Raw genomic sequence first — 18,658 nt, forward strand, 5'->3', positions numbered from 1 at the left:
TGATTATGCTTATTTTTGGTTTTTTTAAATGAATGTCTAAATATTTTCAAACAGGAATATACTGTATATTGAGCATATATCCCCCCATAACTCCATGCCCTCCCTTTATTAACCCCTTTCCCTCCCATTTGTCTGTGATACATTGACTTGTAGTCCTTTGGATAAATATCCCAAAGAGTATATACTGAATCCTATGGTAGATTTATTTTTAGTTTTATGAATGGCCTAAAATCATGTGTGTATTTATAAATGAAAACAGAAGAAAATTTGTCTAAAGGAATGAAGGAAACAAATGGGACCAGAAAGGGTAAATAAACAAAATACTAAAATAAACATAATCAAACATACTTTAAAAAATTCCTGATATATCTCTTATTTCCTGAGGCACCACAGGACTATCCTAACACCAGGCAGGAATCAACCAAATCAGAGTTCTCAGTGCAAAGGGCGGATGTTCCCCTTAAGAGCCAGTAAAAGGTGTAACTCAAAATAATAACAATCTTATTTCTGGTTTCAGTGGTCCTGAATTGCTTCTAATATGTCAGAGGAATGGTTCTTGCACTGAATAGGACATTGAACCAACTGACTTTAAGTTTCTCTTACAGTCTTAGGAACCTGTGTTTAAAAACCAAAGAATAAGAGAACATGAAATTTGGGTTCAAGAAAAAGATGAATCATAATTTCTGTTTTCTCTGATTACAGAGAAAACAAATCCATCACTCAACTCTCCCTGGGAGGACCATAATGGCACCATGACAAGGTCAGTCCATCAATAGACACCAAGTGCCTACCCTACACCAGATATAGTTCGCAGCACAGGTAAACACGAAAACACTAAAGCACTGACGGTGCTTGCTTTCCCTCTGCATCATGATTTCCTTGCACTGGGTTCCTTCAACATGCAAATGTCTCTTTTCCCATCATACTGTGTCTCATGATGATTATTCCATCACCACAGGTTTATTCTCTTCCAAATATAGTGGATACAAGGAACTCAACACAGAGAGTGGGAAGCCACGCAGGGTACGTTAGAAGAGGACAAGGCAATAAACAGACAAATGCCCACAGAGAGGACCTTTGACTCCACTTAAAAGTAGAATTATCCTACTCTATAGAGGAGAGGAGGAAGCTATTGGTGCATGGTAATATGTGGCTATCCATCAAGCATGATTTCAAGTTAAGCCATTCCCTATAACATGACTCTATAAAATAGGTTGCTTGAAATAGCTTAACCTTAATATCCCAGCTAACCACCAACAATATCTACAGGAGTTGGGAGTATAGCTCAGTGATACAGTGCTTGCCTGGAATGCACAAGGCCCTGACTTCAGCACCCAGTACTACAGAACCAGAAGCAGCAGCAGCAATGAAATGTTTCCTAGAAATGCAAGACCATAAGGAACCTGTAGCATTTGAAAGGGAGTTTGGGGAAAAGGAGTCCTGTGCACACCATGAGAGCACTAAGCATGACCGACAATCATACAGAACTGTTCTTTGCAGGGTGTCAGCAGAGGCAGGCTTACCTCTTTTTCTTCACAGGGGTTGTAACAGAGGTAGAAGCTGCAGTGGTAGTGTTAGGTCTAGACGAGCTGCCAGGTAGCCTGTTTAATGAGCAGAACAACAGATCCTCACATTCCTGAACTTCTTTACTCTTCCCCACCCCTGAAACATCTTATAATCTACTCATATTTCAGCTTACTGTCCATCTACCATAAAACATTTCACTTGAGGATCAAAAAGCAGTAAGAATTCCTTCTTCAGTTAACTCATTTTATACACTATCAGGCTCTCATACAGCCAGCTAAAAGCTGAAATAATTGAATGAGGAAGTCATTAATCACATGATGTTAATTGCCTGAAGTTCAGACCAATCAATTCTATTGTACTATGAATTTATTTTTCTCTCGGTCTCATAATTATGTTGTGGTTATCATAATTATACTACAATTTTCACATTCAAAATAGCAGCTTAAGAAAAAATTTAAAAGATTTTATTCTCCTTTTAGCATTTATTAATATATTCAGATACTCAGAAAATGGCTATTATCCAGGCCTGTTGGAAAAATTAAGAATATGGTCCAGCACGAAAATTACTTTATCCATAAATATACTTTCTAAAGCTAATTAAGTTTAAAAATCCACCTAATTTGTGTTGCTTATAAATACCAGGAGTATATATCAGGGAAAATGTATTTCATCTAATAGATTGCTAGTAGACACATGATTTCATGATTCAGTTTGCTTGGAAAGAAGTCAATGATATGAGGCACAGGGGCGGGGGGGACAAGGGTGAAGGGCAAGAAAGAGTTGGTTGCCCAAGGAATAAGGGATAAAATAGTCCATATTTTAAAAATAGAAGGCTGAAACTGTTGGTTTAAGCTTTAGTGATTAGAGTGATGGTTGACAAGCTTCTTCAGTAAGTCTTTTGTAGGCTCTTTTGGTATCTTTTCTCTGCTATAAATGCTGCCAAAGCCACAGGGTCTTGTCTGTGTCCCAGTGACATTTTGACCTGAGGGCTGTAAAACACTTAGGTTGTTTATAATATGTACAAAGAGATACACATCAATTAGAAAAGTCCTTACTTCTTGGTTGCTTCCGGTGATCTAAACACGGACAATGTTCTAGAAGGAGAAAGAGAACAGTGGCACAGTTTGAGTAACTGAAAAATTAGTTAATGCTTCTTCTATTTTTTCTTGTCCATGGATTTAGAGTAATCATGAAAGGCTCTCTGAGAGAAAGAAAACATCAATATTTGAATAAATTTGATGAGATGATTTCGTGATCTTTAAAATATCCTGTACTAAATCCCAAGACATTTTTTTTTCCTTTAGAAAAGTCATTATTGTTTAAGCCCAGTGTTTTAATGGGCTGGGTTCAGTAATTTTTTTTAGCAATAAGAATGTAAAATTCATAACCTTGCCACCAGGCACCTTAACAGAAACAGAAACGTGGTAAGAAGGATGACAGAAGCAATGAAGCCACTTGGTTTCTAGGCCAGGCAATATTTTATTTCAGTGTGAGTAGGAGTAAAGGTTTTTCACTCCAGAAATTTTGCTTTAAAACTATAGAGGGTAACATGGTTGCCTGCACAAGATCAAACCAGTCAACATTTCAGCATGACAGGGAAGGGGCTCCTGAGCCCCCATCCCTAGCTGAGCAGGTATTGAACCTCAAGGCTTCTAGGGAGGGAGAGTCAGTTTTTAAGAGTGTGGTTCTTAGTAGTCAACCATGGGCCAGTGGATGGTCCTACACCCATGAGCTCATGGGCGGCACAAAATTGACTTTATACGTTATTACAACAAAACAAAACAAAACAAAACACAAAACAAAACAAAAGAAAAGGACATGATGTTTGGGGAGGAAAGTAAGAGGTAGATCTGGGAGGAATTAGGGGAAGGAGAGGAGAGTGACTACAATCAAAGCACACCATATGCATGTATGAAATTCTCAAAGACTTAAAAATATATATATTTAAAATATAGAGGGTAAGCCAGGAGTGGTGGCACATGCCTTTAATCCCAGTACTACAAAGGCAGAGGGCAGGGGATCACTGTGAGATGGAGATCTGCCTGGTCTACATAGCAAGTCCAGGCCAGCTAGGGCTATGGAGATCCTGTCTCAAAAAAAAAGAAAGAAAGAAAGAAAGAAAGAAAGAAAGAAAGAAAGAAAGAAAGAAAGGAAGGAAGGAAGGAAGGAAGGAAGGAAGGAAGGAAGGAAGGAAGGAATATAATAAATAATAAATAAATTACAGAGGATAAGAATTTACAAAAATATATTTAGCAAGAGTATGAATTGTTAAGAAAAAATAAGATTAGAAAAAGATTATACTTGATCCTTTCCCAAAGTTAGTGGGCACTGGTTCCTACTGGATACTCAGTTATCCAAGGTTTTGACCTTATCAGTGTTAGCAGCAGCACTCTGGTTAAGAACCTTTAGGTTATCAAATTCCTACAAGACCTCTTTCATGGCTTTAACATATTTAACTTTACAATATTTAATCAATCTCTTATAAAAAGAAGCATTTTTTCAGGAGTTATGTTTTAGAAAATTTTATAGACAAAAAGATACTTATGAGCCTTATTTTATCATCATTCTGAATTTTGACGGTACGATGGCTTTTGATGTTTGCCTTCCCAACTTCTTGAGTATTTACCTCGTTTACTATTTTTCATATTTTTACTGTTCAATAATATATCTAGTTAATGATGATACTTCCCATTTTGGTAAAAGCATTAATGGAATATTTCAGCGGTTCTTCACTTTAATTTTGTATCATAACAATGCTAATTTTTGCCAATTCATTTTCTTTTCTTCCTGAGCACACCAAGAGAGATTAATTTATCATCCTAAATTGCCATTAAGCTGGGACCACTTGATTAACTTAAAATGTGGGCAGAAATGGAATTCACCACTTCTAGACCCACTGTAAAGCCACCTGCACAATTTTTCATGCTCTTTCTTCCTCTTCCATCACAGTTTTGTGTCCTTGGGTTGAAGATGGCCACATCAAAACCTGGAAAGAACTTTGATGTCTGAGTCACTGCCTGGATACCAGACTCTCATGAGTCAACCAATGACTTCTACCACATTCAGCCACTTAGGTTTGGGGGAAACGGAGTGATGTGTCAAAAAGAAAATTCTATCTTGGTCTAGAGAGATGGCTCAGTGCTTCAGAGCACTGGTTGTTCTTGCAAAGGACTTCGGTTCAGTCCCCAGCACTCACATGAAAGCTAACAACCATCTGTAACTCCAGTTCCAGGGGATCAAACACCCCCTTCTGACCTCCACAGGCATTGCACAACACAGGCGCATTTATATACATTCAGTCAATATACTTATACACACAGAATAAAAATAATAAATAAAATGTTTTTAAAATATTCTATTAGGACTGGAGAGATGGCTCAGTGCTTAAGAGCACTGACTGCTCTTACAGAGGATCTGGGTTTGATTCCCAGCATCTACATGGCAGATAACAACTGTCTGTAACTTCAATTCCAGGGGATCCGACACCTTCTTCCAACCTCCAAAAGCATTGCACAACACAGGTGCACTTACACATATGCAGACAATAAACTCATACACATAAAAAATAAAATATTTTTCAAAATATTCTATCTTGACAAATTATTTACTTCAACTAATTGACTTAAGTAACAGACCATGATGGCTGTCAGATTATTTAATCTTGCCAATCTCGGGTTTCTCTAAAAATAGTAAACCTGGAAAAGATGTGCTTGTATTCACCTTGGGTCAAGAAACACAGATTAGAAATGTTATCATTCCATGCCAACAGTGGCATTCTGACTGTGGCGCCTGCTCCCTAACCTTATCAGATGAGACATTTCCTACAAAGACCCATGCTACTTTCTGGACTATTCTGAAGATTTACAAAAGCTAGATGTAGAAAAGTGAAACTCAGCAAACCTAAAGGTCAATAACTCTTCATTGAGCCAAGAACATAGCTTCTCTTTTTCTATAAACATTTGTCATCCACCTTAGAAAAGGAATTGTCTGAACATTCCTATTAGAATGGATACCAACATTGCCTCCAAAATAAACAAACAAACAAAAAAACATCATGTGGGAAAAATATAATGTCACTGTCATAAGTTAAAGATATTTTCAATTTTGAGATATTTTGGTATGTGAAAATAAAATACTGGATGTCTAACCATTACACTTCTGATTTGACCCCAAATAGAGTTTCCATTTATGGCATATAACAAACTACTATCTCTGGAATGCAAGAAAGAAAAACTAATTGCTGCACTCCAGAACTCCTTATTTCCTGCAGTCTGCTCACAATATAGGCAGTAGCAGGTTGTTCACAATGCATTCTAGATTTATGTCTCACATCTAAAGTAATCATCAAATCAAAGACTGATCATATCCCTGCCCTCACCAAAGCCTCTGAGTTGTTCAGATTTCAGGATCTTTGTATCACTGTGACTGCCATAAGTGAGATGTCAGTTTCCAAAATCTTTAAATCTTACAAATTGCAAATTGTTATTACAGGTGTAATAAAATAGCTCCTACTTTCTGCAGATGAGTTCACAAATTGTCTCTATTCTTCAGATCATCGTTACAAGGTGGGTAAAATGGGGTCTAAAAGATTTTCTCTAGGCAACACAAAAAGGATTCTATCTGCAAAGTCTTCCTGTGCCACACATCTGATTCTATCACTTTAAAAAATGTACTGAGCTTTTGTACATTTCACACAACAGTTCGTAATCAAATTTAGACAACCCCCCTTCCCCATTCACATTCTCCAACCTCCCACCGGACCTCATGTATTCCACCATACATAAGATTTGGGCATCCAGTCAAGCATTTGTACCCAGATGTCCTTCAGTGAAAATTCATTCACTGGAGTCTAGTCAGCTACTTAATGGTTCCCAAACTCACACGCTAGGTTACAATGTCTTTAACTTTCACTATCACAATCTTTCCTTGCCACTAGGAAGAGATGTCTATCAACAGTATTGGGGAAAACATCTATCAGCTTCTCGCTGAGGGAGATTAACGTGTATTTAATCTGGAATGTAAACTTTTGCCAACTTGTGACATAAATATAGGATGTTTTAATATTAGTTAGTCCGGGATACAGGGAATGAATGGTTATCAGTTTGAGTGAAGGAATCAAACAGAAAGTTTTACTTCCACAACTGAACACAAGGGGGCTTCCTAACCCATGTTTTTCAAGTTCGTCATTAAACTAGCTTCAGGATTTATATTTTACCTTTCATGATACACACATCATTATTTATTTATATTTCTTTAACACACTTCATGTTTCCATCCACAACGTATGTCTTAAATGAAAATGAAGCCTAAACTTTTCTTATATTCATTAGGATGAACGCGTTACTATTGAACATCCCAGGTATATTTAATCATTTTCTACCTGAAACAGTTTCACATGCCACATTCTGGAGTAGTATGTATTGTGGAAGTCTGACTCTTCATACAGGCTTTGACTTTCCTGAATTACCCGTGCTCTCTTCCTCACATCTATTTCCAGGTTTATTTCCCTGGGAATGAGCTGATGAAAACAAGACCGTATGCCAGCAAACCTTTGTGTAAAGGCATCACATGGTCTGTAGTCCCACTCTTTCTAGTGTATAAAATGAAGGTTCTGGGCTATATTCGTGATCTAAGTCTTTGATTCATGTTATAATCACTTTATATGCTTGAAAACAACGCCAAACCCTACCTCAGAGTACTTGATGCAGAATCTGAGAATGAGGGGCAGTCAGACCAAGGCATTAGCAATGTTCCAAAGCTCTCCAGCAACTGCCATTTGAGGCCAAGGCAGACAATGACTCAACTACTTTGCCTATGAAGTCTAATCCATTCTTTATATCCCAAGATTGGATTATGACTTGGACTTTAGATATACAGCCCTCAAAAGCTTGACCCACCCACACAGCTCCCCTTCTTGGGGTTTGATCATCTTGCTATAAAATTCATTCTTATAAATAGGCTTTGCTTGTCAATTAACTATGTAGTAGACAAGCTGAAGGGCTATGGTGAATGAATAGAGGTGTTTTCTATATTTTTCTCAGTTATTTGTATACAAAAGTTTTTTATATATATTCCTACAAACTCATTTTAGACAACACTACTAATTAAAAGAAAGGAGAGGCCAACTCTGTAGGATGCTAGTGTTGATTGTCTTATGTTAGGAAGACTGACTTGAAAGCCAATGAATAGTCAAAATTGGTGCCTTTTCCTCATTAATCAACAGTGGCATAGTCTGGATATCAACTGTATTAAAATACTATATGTTTCTGTATATCGGCCTCAAGTCCATTAGGTGTCTCCTCTTTTATCTAGAGTAGCAGCATATTTTAGTTGCAGGGTGTGAGCTCAGGTGCCACCAGCTCTGGGCATTCACTATGCCCAACTCCCATTAAGGATGCTAGCTTTACCCCTTGTCCTAGTTTGTTTCTCCATTGCTGTGACAAAACACTCCAACCAATACCAACTTGGGGAGGAAAGGGTTTATTTGGCTTACATCTCCCAGGTCACAGTTCATCAGGGAGCCGATGGTAGAAACTCAGGGCAGAACCTTGGAGGCAGGAGCTGGAGCGCAGGCCATGGAGGAATGCTACTTACTGGCTTGCTCCCCTGGCCCCTGCTCATCCTGCTTTCTTATGCAACACACGCCCACCTGCCCAGGGGTGGCACCACCCACAGTGGGCTGAGCCCGCCCACATCACTCAACAATCAAGATGTCCCATGGACATGGCCACAGACCACTCCAATGAAGGCAATTCCCCAGTTGAGGCTCCCTCAACCCAGGTGTGCTAAGTTGACACTAAAGCTATCCAGCACACCCCTTATTCATACTTAGTAAATATCTCTCCAAACCTAAGTGAAAATAATATGATTATGAAATTTAGGCTTCAACATAGATTCAATTTTCTCAGGAGGGATGAATAAGTCAGAAAAGTATTCCTGCTCTCTAAAGCAAAGACCTATGCTTTTATCCTAGAGTGGATCAAAACTATTGAATTATTAAAATGTACAGTTTCTTTATAAGTAGTTTCATAGAAGTTTCTCTTCAGAGAGGAAGAACCCAATAATAGAAAAAGGCTTACTTATATACACAAAAATAAAAATATTCATTCTTAATTCTAAATTGAACTAGTAAATTCAATGTAGTGTCTACCCTACCAATACTCACACATGAATCTTACTATTTTCTAAGATCTAGAGTGCTTGGAAAATAATATATCTAGTCAAGGTTCTGTGAGTTTTGAAGAAGATAATTCAGTCTTTAGATTAGATGGCAGTAGTTCAAAGATTACTTGGATAAACATTCCAACACCTCATAGCTTTATAACAAATAGGGCTTAATATGTTAGCACACATTGGCTATCAAGCACGTGCAGGTGCTTTCCACTGACATAGGTCACAAGCCCCTCACCTGTCCAAGGTGTCATCAGATCTGTACCGGCTGATTGTGGCTTTGGACTCATCTCTCTCATTTATTTTCCTGTAGTAAAAATAATTTTCAAGAGATTAAGTTACAAAATAGCTTATAAAACCTATTATACATTTGACAACATATTTTACTTATTTAGCTAGAAAATGTACATGTTACCAAGGAAAAACAAGTTTGGCACACACAAATATTTCATGGTTTGATTTGAATAGAATAAAATATAACAGACTCAATTCCTAATGTTAGTAAATTACACTTCTCTGGCTCCAATTGCTTTTTAGTGTTTTCATAAAGCTCTGAAGTGTTATATATTCAAATCGGGGCTAAGGATATATAAAACTAACACCAACAAAAGCTAATAACTAATATGTGTTCTACTCAGTATTGTAGATTTATACATAATCGGAACTCACTCACGCATCATGACGTTTGGTTTGCAGAACTTTAGCAGCGCCATATGCCCTTGCAATGTGCTAAATCCTATAATGCTTTATTTAATGTTCAGCACCGCGGACAGAGACAAAAGGCGCTCCATTCCTGGCAGAAGAACCAAGAAGGAAACAGGAAGAGCCAGAAAGAAATGGAAAGAAGAGAGTAAGAGATAAAATAATGCATATGCAAAGGAGAGGAGAAGAATGAGGGCATCACAAGAAGAGAGAAAGATGAACAGCAAACATGTAGAGACAGTAAAGAGAAGTTCATCAGTAAAAAGATGATCAAGGAAAATGGAAACTGAAAACACCTTGACCCAAATGATGGGACAGAAGAAAGCCTGCTTAATGACTCCTGCAGTCCTGGGAAGAGCGAGCTTTGTGGAGTATGGCATGATTCATTCTCTTTGCGTTTCAAACTGTCATTAGAAGCACCAAGACTGGGTTCTTAGTTTAATTTCAAACTTGGGGTAGTTACTTATCTTCATCACACAAATATTTTGGAAGTGGATAATATACAATGCTGATGCCCACGAGGAAGTCTAGAATGAAACAATTTAAAACGCTACCCCTCAGGGCTAGAGGGACAAATTACAGACACATATCCAAAGGTAGAAAGTGATTGATGTTATAAAAGAGATTCAGACAAAATCCAAGTTAGTTAGAAGTCAAGAAAATGGATTTTTTTAAGTGCAAGAATCATAGGATTTACTGATAAAGTTTGACCTTGTTTTTGGAGGATAATCAGACATGAACATTTACAAAGAGGCCAGTGGAACACTGCCAGTGAAGACAAGGAAGAAGGGGAAAAATTATCTATCACAGCTCTCAAATCTTAAGAAATTTTCAAGTGAAATCATGCTGTGGTTCTCTGTCTTAAGTATTACATGAATACAAAAATGTGCTGAAGGTATATCTGATCCCTTTCATAAAATGGGCCCTCTGTGGTGGTTTGAATTATAAATGTGCCCCCATAGGCTCATGTATTTGAACACTTGGTCCCCAGTTGGCTACACTGTTTGCAGAGGTTTAGGAGGTGTGACCCTGTTAAAGGAAGTGTGTCACTGAGGGTATGCTTTGAGAGTTCAGAGCCTGGTTCCACTTCCAGTTTCTCTCTCTCTCTGCTTCCTGCATGTGCTTGAAGATGTGAGCACAGCTCTGCTCTGGCTGCCTCCTGCCATGCCTCTCTGCCGTGATGGAGTCTCCCTCTGGAACTGTAAGCCCAATAAACTCTTCTTTCTGTTTCCTTGGTCATGGTGGTTTATCAAAGCAACAGAAAATTAACTAATACACTCTCCCTGGGCTGGATTTATAGCTCAACAGTAGAGTCCTCACCTACTGTATACAAAGCCCAGATTCTATCCTTAACACATCAAAAAAGGGGAAAAAAACAAATTAAAAAAAAAAAAAAAAAAACTACCCAAAAAAGCCTCTCCACACATATCATAGATTGTAGCTGGCTTTGTTCTTTCTAGCACTTACTACTAAACAGACAATGCTGTGCTTATCTATGTTCCTTCTTTCCTTTTCCCGACTTTAACTAGGATGCAGATTGTTTGGAAGCAGGGACTGTTTGGTCCTAGCCCACAGATGTTTTTTGTGCTACTAGCCGCATTTGACATGAAGACTGTCCAAGAAACTACACAGTAGCATATCTGTTTGCAGACAATAGGAAGTGGTTATCTAGGTGATGAAAATGCATTAGCTCAGCAACTGATTTGTCAGCACATGCCAGTTACCTCTGCTGGAAGACCCTTTTTCCTTTTATTGTTCCCATCAACTAGCCTTGCCTACTTGGAAATCCTCCTCCTCCTTCAAGGAGTATATCCATCAAGGACCACTTCCTTGGTGGGTCTCCAATTGTAAGATAATCACTCCCTTTTCTCTAGTTTTATAATATTCCCACACATCTCTGACATAGCGCTCCTCATGGTAAACAGTACTGTTATAGTTTATGATATTTTTCGTGAAAGCAAGAGCTTCTTAACATCAAAGGTTGTCCTGAATCTCTGTGCTCCAGAATACAATAGATGCCCCCCCAAAAGGGTGAGTGACCACCATGGGGAACACAGCCACTGGGACTGGGTAGAAAAGTGACAACCTGAATCACTGGAGCCAGTGCCAGAAGAACAAGCTCTACTCATTGGTGAGATTTGTTCTACGACATTAGTGATAGGTCATGTATAGCATTCAGAGTCCTGTTACTGACAATAAAATCCTGGTGAGCTGATTTAGCCAAAATGCTCACTACCAAGAAGAGCTCAGGAAACTAATATAATTCAAAATATAAACAGCATTAAGTTCCTGTTATACTAAGACCTATTGTCTGTAGGCTAAAAACATGATGCTTAGTTTTCACTGTCACACTTCAAAACAAGACTCTAAGTTCTCTGGTAGTTCTGGGAAAAGGTAAAAAGACAAAACAATGTCCACCAGTTGTTGAACCCCAATGATCAGTTTCTCTTTGTTTGGTGAGATGTACTGCAAACCAGATCCTAATCTTTAAAATGATAAATAATAAATAAATAAATAAAGCTAGGGAATAAGGGTAGAGTCTGTACATCACCAAATAGTGAATTTAAAACTTCCTCAGTTAAAAAACCTTTCTACTGAAAAATTGGTTTATCATATTGCTGAAGCAATATTTTATTTTGTAAAATAGCACTGTTTCAAAAGCGCTTTCAAAGACAGTAAATCAGGCAGTGGGAGAGGGAAACAAATTAGGACAAAGTGCAATGGCACATGTGTATAAACATGTCACCATGAAACACATCACTTTTATACTAACTTTAAAGTTACTTTTAACCTTTTTTAACAAAAACTAATAAAAGCCGGCATTAAGGACAAAAAAAAATGGCCACTTTGTGTGCAAGATTATAAATTCAGCTTCTTTAGAACAAGTCAAATTTATGTAAAGATTTTAAATGGTTGAAAGAAATTTACAGATTAAAAATTTCAACAGTAGATACGTTTAAGTGTCTAATGTTTTAAAATTCATATTCCTGGCCAGGTATGGTGGTACATACCTTTAATTCCAGTACTCAGAAGGCAGAGGCAGGTGGAGCTCCATAAAATCGAGGCCAGTTTGGTATACATAGCTAGTTCCAGGCCAACTGGGGCTACACGGGGGCAATGTCTCAAAAAAAAAATGACATTCCTTTATCAAGGACCTCTTACTAGTACACAAATTCAAGCTACTGCACCAGAAGAAGCTTGATTTTGATAAATATTTATGCTCTTCTGATGGGTATAGCTGTTGCTAAGCCTGTAAGTACCAGCATGAGATAATGAGAAAATTATCTATTTGATCTGAGATTATTTACATCATTGTGATTACATGTTTTGTCTGACTTTTTCTACTGATTTGTATTTGCCACTCTAATTAATATTAAGAATAAGTTAGTATTTTGCCACAAACACACAAGTTTCCTAAAAGAAATGTACTATCATATAACGGATGAATTCTCAAAACTTTTCTGTGTTTCGATCTTCCTTTTTCTAAGGATCAAAGATGTCTTCTCTGTCCATGTTCCTATGAGAGCCATTTCTGTCCTCCCTGGGGTGAACAAGATGGATTACATGCTTCCTGCAAGCCATGGTTCTGGGGGCTGACACAGAACATTTTTCCAGACAGAAGCCCCTCATGATAGTCCAGATTCTCCTTTGTATGCCCAGAGTGTTGAGGAATACCCAAGGCTAATTACAAATAACCAGCTGGCTTGAATGAGTCTTCTCTCAGAACCTCCATCTTTGTGTTTCTAATGACATAACTTGTCTGAAACACTCACCTGTCCAAAGCATCATGAGAGTTATGTCGGTTGAGCACCACCCTGCCATAATTTTCATCTCTACAGAGAAAGACCAAAATTAAGTCACATCAAAAGTTATCACAATGTTTGCTAAGCACTAAATAAGAGAGACAAGGGGAGAGTTTACAACTTAGTTCAAGGCTAATTTGTTTTATTTAATGTCTAAGAACACACTCATGAATCTATATTAACCAGTCACCACTTGCAGGAGTAGAGTAGAATGAAAAAAGTTTGTTAGTACAAAAGGTCATTTGTCCCATGAAATTTCCATATGAGTCAATAGTGAGTCAGTGAGGTTTTTTTGCCATGTTTTGTTTTGTTGTGGTCTTTACTTTGTATCCAGAGTATGGGAACACAAGGCCATGTACTTTGTATGTATTAGTTATTTCCCACAGGAAGGCAAAGACGAAGCTTTTCTATAAATATTCTTCAGATTTAATTAAGTCTATTACGCCTGTGTATTTTGATGAATCTGACCACTTGTCTTGGCAAAACATAGGAAAGCAAATACCAGTACTTTTAAGGATTTGAATCATTCAGAGGATGAAGTCCATTTTTGAACCATGAAAATCCATGTGCCTTAAAATGCCCTATGAATTAGGGAAGACACTGTGTATCCAATTCAATAGAGATTTTCTGGCTTTGTTTTCATTAGACTACAAGTTAGCAAGTGACAAACATGAGTTTAGGACCCAGATCTTTATATTCCAAGCCTTTATTTTCCCTAACAGGCAACCCTGTGATAGAACTTTACACATAAATTCCCAAAGCTATGTCTCTCCCACTTTATACAGTGGGTTTAAAAGTACAGGCAGTTGCTGGGCGTGGTGGCACACGCCTTTAACCCCAGCACTTGGGAGGCAGAGGCAGGCGAATCCTCTGTGAGTTCAAGGCCAGCCTGGTCTACAGAGCAAGTTCCAGCTGGAGCTACAGGGAGACCCTGTCCAAAAAGACCAAAAAAATAAAATAAAATAAAATAAAGTTCAGGCAGTTTAGGAAATGTCAAAACATGTAGTAGTAGAGCCTTTGGTTGTCAGCCACAACAGAGAGCAAGTACCTGGACTTTTTCCTGTCAAACCCACCAAACCTGAAACACCACATTTTTTTCTGGTTCAGCTCCATTAAGATTACTTAACACTCTGGAACCGTGTTTAATAACGCTATAAAAGAACTGCAGCATGATTAAAGGAAAGGTGAACACTGAAACTGAAACAATCCTAGCAAATACACATCTTCAATGACTCCCAAGAAAGCTTCCCTCTTCCCTGGTATCCTTCCTCAAAACTTAAGAGATCAGAGCAGATACCACCAGTTCTTACCTGAAAACAAATAACACACAGTCCAGAACTGGCTCTGTAGGGGTTGGAAAAGTATCCGAGCCAACTTCTCCTTCACTCAGCAGTTGCCTACCTATCTGAGCTGGCTTCCTGTTTAGGGCTTGGCAAAGGACCAACATTCTTACCCACTGCGACTTCTCTCAGGCATCTCTGCCTTCACCTATTTGTGTAAATACTTACAATCCAAAATGTATTTACTATTACATATAATATGTTATATTGTATCACATATAATATCACTGTATTTACTATCACATACGGACACCACAGAAAAAGTGAAATGCTGTAGTGTGCTCTGACAGAAGTGCTAAGTGCTGTTGTGTGGAAAGAAATGATTATAGTCCAATAGTGCCAAATCTAATAGCAATGAGTCTTTATATATCCTGTGAGTCTTTAAAGTAAATACAGAATGATAATTGAGATTAATAGATGCTTTAATTTATCAATTATAAATATGTTCACCAAATAAACATAGTTAGAAAGTTTGGAGACGCTTAAACTAAGTGTCTTGTAATGCAGGATTTCTCAACTTAGGGCTGTTGACACTGGGTTTGAAAGGTTGGTTTTTTTTTTGTTTGTTTTGTTTTTGCCATGAGGGCTACCCTGCACACTGCAGGATGTTTATCAACATTTGAACCCTCTACTCATTAAGTGTTAGATGTGTGCCTCAATTTTCAAAACCCAAAATATCTCACAATGTTGCCAAATGTTCCCTCAGGCAAAACTGCTCCTGGTGAAGAAGCATTGATGTAATGAAAAGACAATGGGTCATGTTAAAAGGTCAATTCAACCACTTAATAGCTTTATGCCACTAGACAAATTATATAGTTTCTCTGAGCTTCAGATTTTTCTCCTATAAATTGGACTATAATATCTGCCTTGTGGGTTTATAAGAGTTTTTGATGCTTCATAAACCAAATATCTAGAATCAAGATTGACACATAAATCAGAAAATAGGTTTGCATAAGTTATGATACATAACTAATTGATGATAAAGATGGACCTGGGCTAGATGAATATCTATCATAAATCTGTGTTGCCAATGAGGCCAGAAGCTTGTGGCCATAGTTTTCAGATCGTTGAACACAGCTAGCAGAAATGATGTTCAAAGCCAATGAAACTGCTGGTGCTTACATGTTTGTTTGCCCTTAAAAATGATGTCACATTTTTCCAACCATATAGAGGTAGGTGATCAGCTTGGACTAAAATGGGTTGGGAACTTACTGATTTTTCACTTATGTATGTGGAAATTTTAATTACATTTATAGATTTGGAATCATACTGTCATGATCAAAACACATGAAGAATCTCCCATCACAGAGTAGATTAATTGCTATTTTTTTGGAAACTAGAATTCTTTGTTTTCTTTTCAGTTTACCCAGGAAGCACAAAGGTCTATTTTAGGTGACACTCATGCTCTCTCTCAGTAACAACTCATATTTTCTTGAGTGTGTAAATGCTTTAAAAAAAAAAAAAGTAAAGATTTGCTAGGTATGGCACATGCCTTTAATCCCAGCACTGGGGAGGCAGAAGCAGGCAGATCTCTCTGTGAGATCAAGGCCAGCCTGTATAGCCAAGTGCTTTAGAAAGGCCTGCTTTTCAGATGGCCATGTCTTCCAAACAGTACACTTCCAAACAGAGTCCATACACACACACACACACACACACACACACACACATACACCACACGCCACACACACACATACACTTACTTTTCCTCCTCAGGACGTTTCTTTATCCAGCTGCTATCCTGTAAGAAAGCCCTTCTTTTGTTCACCTCATGAAAAGCCTGTTGTCTCAGTGCAGGCCCGTGGGTGCTCTTCACATCTACCAAGAGAAACATAAAACCCTAAGAGCTGTAGTAGAGTGCAGCTGAGTATGGGCGTTAACCAGAAAGTCTTGGGAGACACATCTTATTGGCCAGCCTCATCTACCCTGGCAAGTCCAGTAGCATTTGGAAGCAGGATGCCCCAGCAAGAAAGAACAAATCCCACACCCCATCACCAAAGATAACATATAAACTGTTCAGGTGCCAACTGAAACTGCCAGGGCAGCTCAGGAGGCCCCATCTGGCTCCAGGGAAGGCAGAATCACCAGGCTGAGACAAACCCAGCCAGGGTTTAGAAGCTGGCCATTCTGCTCAATGAGAAATATGCCTTGGAAGCACATGCTGAGTTTTTAGTACCTAATAAATAGCAGTCAATAAGTCCTAACGCATTTGATTACAAGTAATTTAATTAATTAATCTCATAGGCACCAGGGCACAGAAGATCACCATCAAAAAAAATTTAGATTGATTTTTTTAAAAATCTTTAAATTATAATTATGTAAGTGGAAACTAAGACATTCTTTTTTTTAAGTCTAACTTAAGGAAAGCAAATTAAATTAGGCTGTCATTTCCAATCAGTAGATATCTACATTAAAAACTCATCATCTATGCAATGTTGTTCCAATATTTTAAAGGTTTTTTTTGAGTAAAGGAAACATTGTATACATTACCATTTCTTGTAGGAGATTTTTTTCTCATGGGGAAATTAGACATGCTGGATTCTTGTGAGGATCTAAAAGGAAAATGGGAATGATAGGAAATAAAGCAATATTAAGATTTACAAGGAACAATTTAATTGCTGAGATATATGCTTCAATGATATTCATAAAGCCACATAATACAGTATAATAGATGTCACATAAACATATTCCAAGAACCTGAGAGTGTCTGCTCCAATGAATTTATTTTATACATGGAGAAAATGAAGCCCAGAGTGTTTAGCATCCCCATTGTTATATAGCAAGCCATTAATTAAATCAGGTTATCAATTAATTCATTTATTTAATCAGCAAATATACACTGAGTGCCTGCACTGTGTCTGGCTCTGAGCCAGGAGTAGAGATCAACACATTGTGTTAGGTCTAACACCGTGAATGGAGAGAAAGACAGTGTGCTGCATTCACCGCACAATGGAAAAGGGTCCTAAGAAGGCCTTGTAAATTTCTTTTCTGGGAAATACAAGGGAAGCCCAGGTAACTGATGTGACAATACAGGGGAAGCATCCAGATACACAGAAATCAAAGACCTGGGGGAAAACTGGTGATTTTAGGCATCCATCCCATGGGAAAGCTCAGCTGTCTTTAGCTATGATCAGCCACCATAATTAAGGTATGAAGGTTAATATGGCCCCAATCCCAGTTCTCCCAGTACTGATGCAGTTCCCTAGAACTGAGTTATACCTCTGTAGTTCCTAGGTACTCATAGCCCCTTCTAATGCATACACATTCATTAAAAATTATAATTTATGAGGACTAACAAGATGGCTCAGCAGGTAAAGGTACTTGCCACCAGGACTGATAACCCGAGTTCAATCCCTGGACTCCACATGAAAGGGGAGAAAACTGACTCCCACAAGTTGTCCCCTGGCCTCCATATACATGTCATGGCATGCACACACACACACACACACACACACACACACAACCAATCAATCAATCAACAGTTTTAGGACTATGTTAGTATAAACATAATTAGGACATGCTGCATTATTTATGATCATTATTATAGCAGCATTTTTCTTCTGTTGTTAAAAGAAATTAAAATGAGAACACATTCGTGAATCTTAGCAGTACTGTGGGTCTTAGGCATTGTGCCTAGTTAGTCCTTGGTCTCCTTGAATGTAAGGCTTAGCAGTGCTAAAACCAGAAGAGTCCTTGGTGAATGAAAATAACTGGTCATGTGAGGTGGAAAATTACACCCTCTGCAGTATCTGTTCTACAAGATGGTATACTGAACATCAAAGGAACAATTAGTCTCAAGTTAGAAGCAAGTTCTAGGTCCAATTTATCACATTCAAGTTCTGCAACCATACCACTTACCTTCCCCCCATCAAATGGGACTAATGAAACCTGTCACCTATTTCATAAGGTCATTGTGACTGTCAAATGAATAATGCTCACTAAAATACTTTGCTAAACTATAAATACTGCTAAATACAGTATTATCAGCTATTTATAGTATAACTTGGACATTCTAAAAGCCCCACCTCCATGTTTTGATGTAAAAGGTACTTCCAGCAATACCCTGCCATAATGGTAGAATAAATTTATGTAGCCCAGAATGGAATGACCCAAGATAAG

At 38.0% G+C, this 18,658-nt stretch overlaps 1 protein-coding gene across 1 annotated transcript in view; it reads right to left on the reverse strand.

The window, feature by feature from the left end:
* Scel (sciellin) overlaps positions 1-17,072 on the reverse strand; it is a 150,993-nt gene extending 133,921 nt beyond the window's left edge. Inside the window, exons 1-6 of the mRNA XM_008849144.1 lie at positions 17,030-17,072; positions 16,243-16,357; positions 13,173-13,232; positions 8,936-9,004; positions 2,583-2,621; positions 1,524-1,601 (exon numbers count right to left, since the gene is read on the reverse strand). Coding sequence (XP_008847366.1) covers positions 1,524-1,601; positions 2,583-2,621; positions 8,936-9,004; positions 13,173-13,232; positions 16,243-16,357; positions 17,030-17,072 — 404 coding nt within the window. The remainder of the gene's footprint in view (positions 1-1,523; positions 1,602-2,582; positions 2,622-8,935; positions 9,005-13,172; positions 13,233-16,242; positions 16,358-17,029) is intronic.
* Positions 17,073-18,658: the final 1,586 nt, after the last annotated feature.

The sequence above is a fragment of the Nannospalax galili genome, unplaced genomic scaffold, assembly GCF_000622305.1.
Source record: "Nannospalax galili isolate Female #2095 unplaced genomic scaffold, S.galili_v1.0 scaffold140, whole genome shotgun sequence".
Taxonomy (NCBI): domain Eukaryota; kingdom Metazoa; phylum Chordata; class Mammalia; order Rodentia; family Spalacidae; genus Nannospalax; species Nannospalax galili.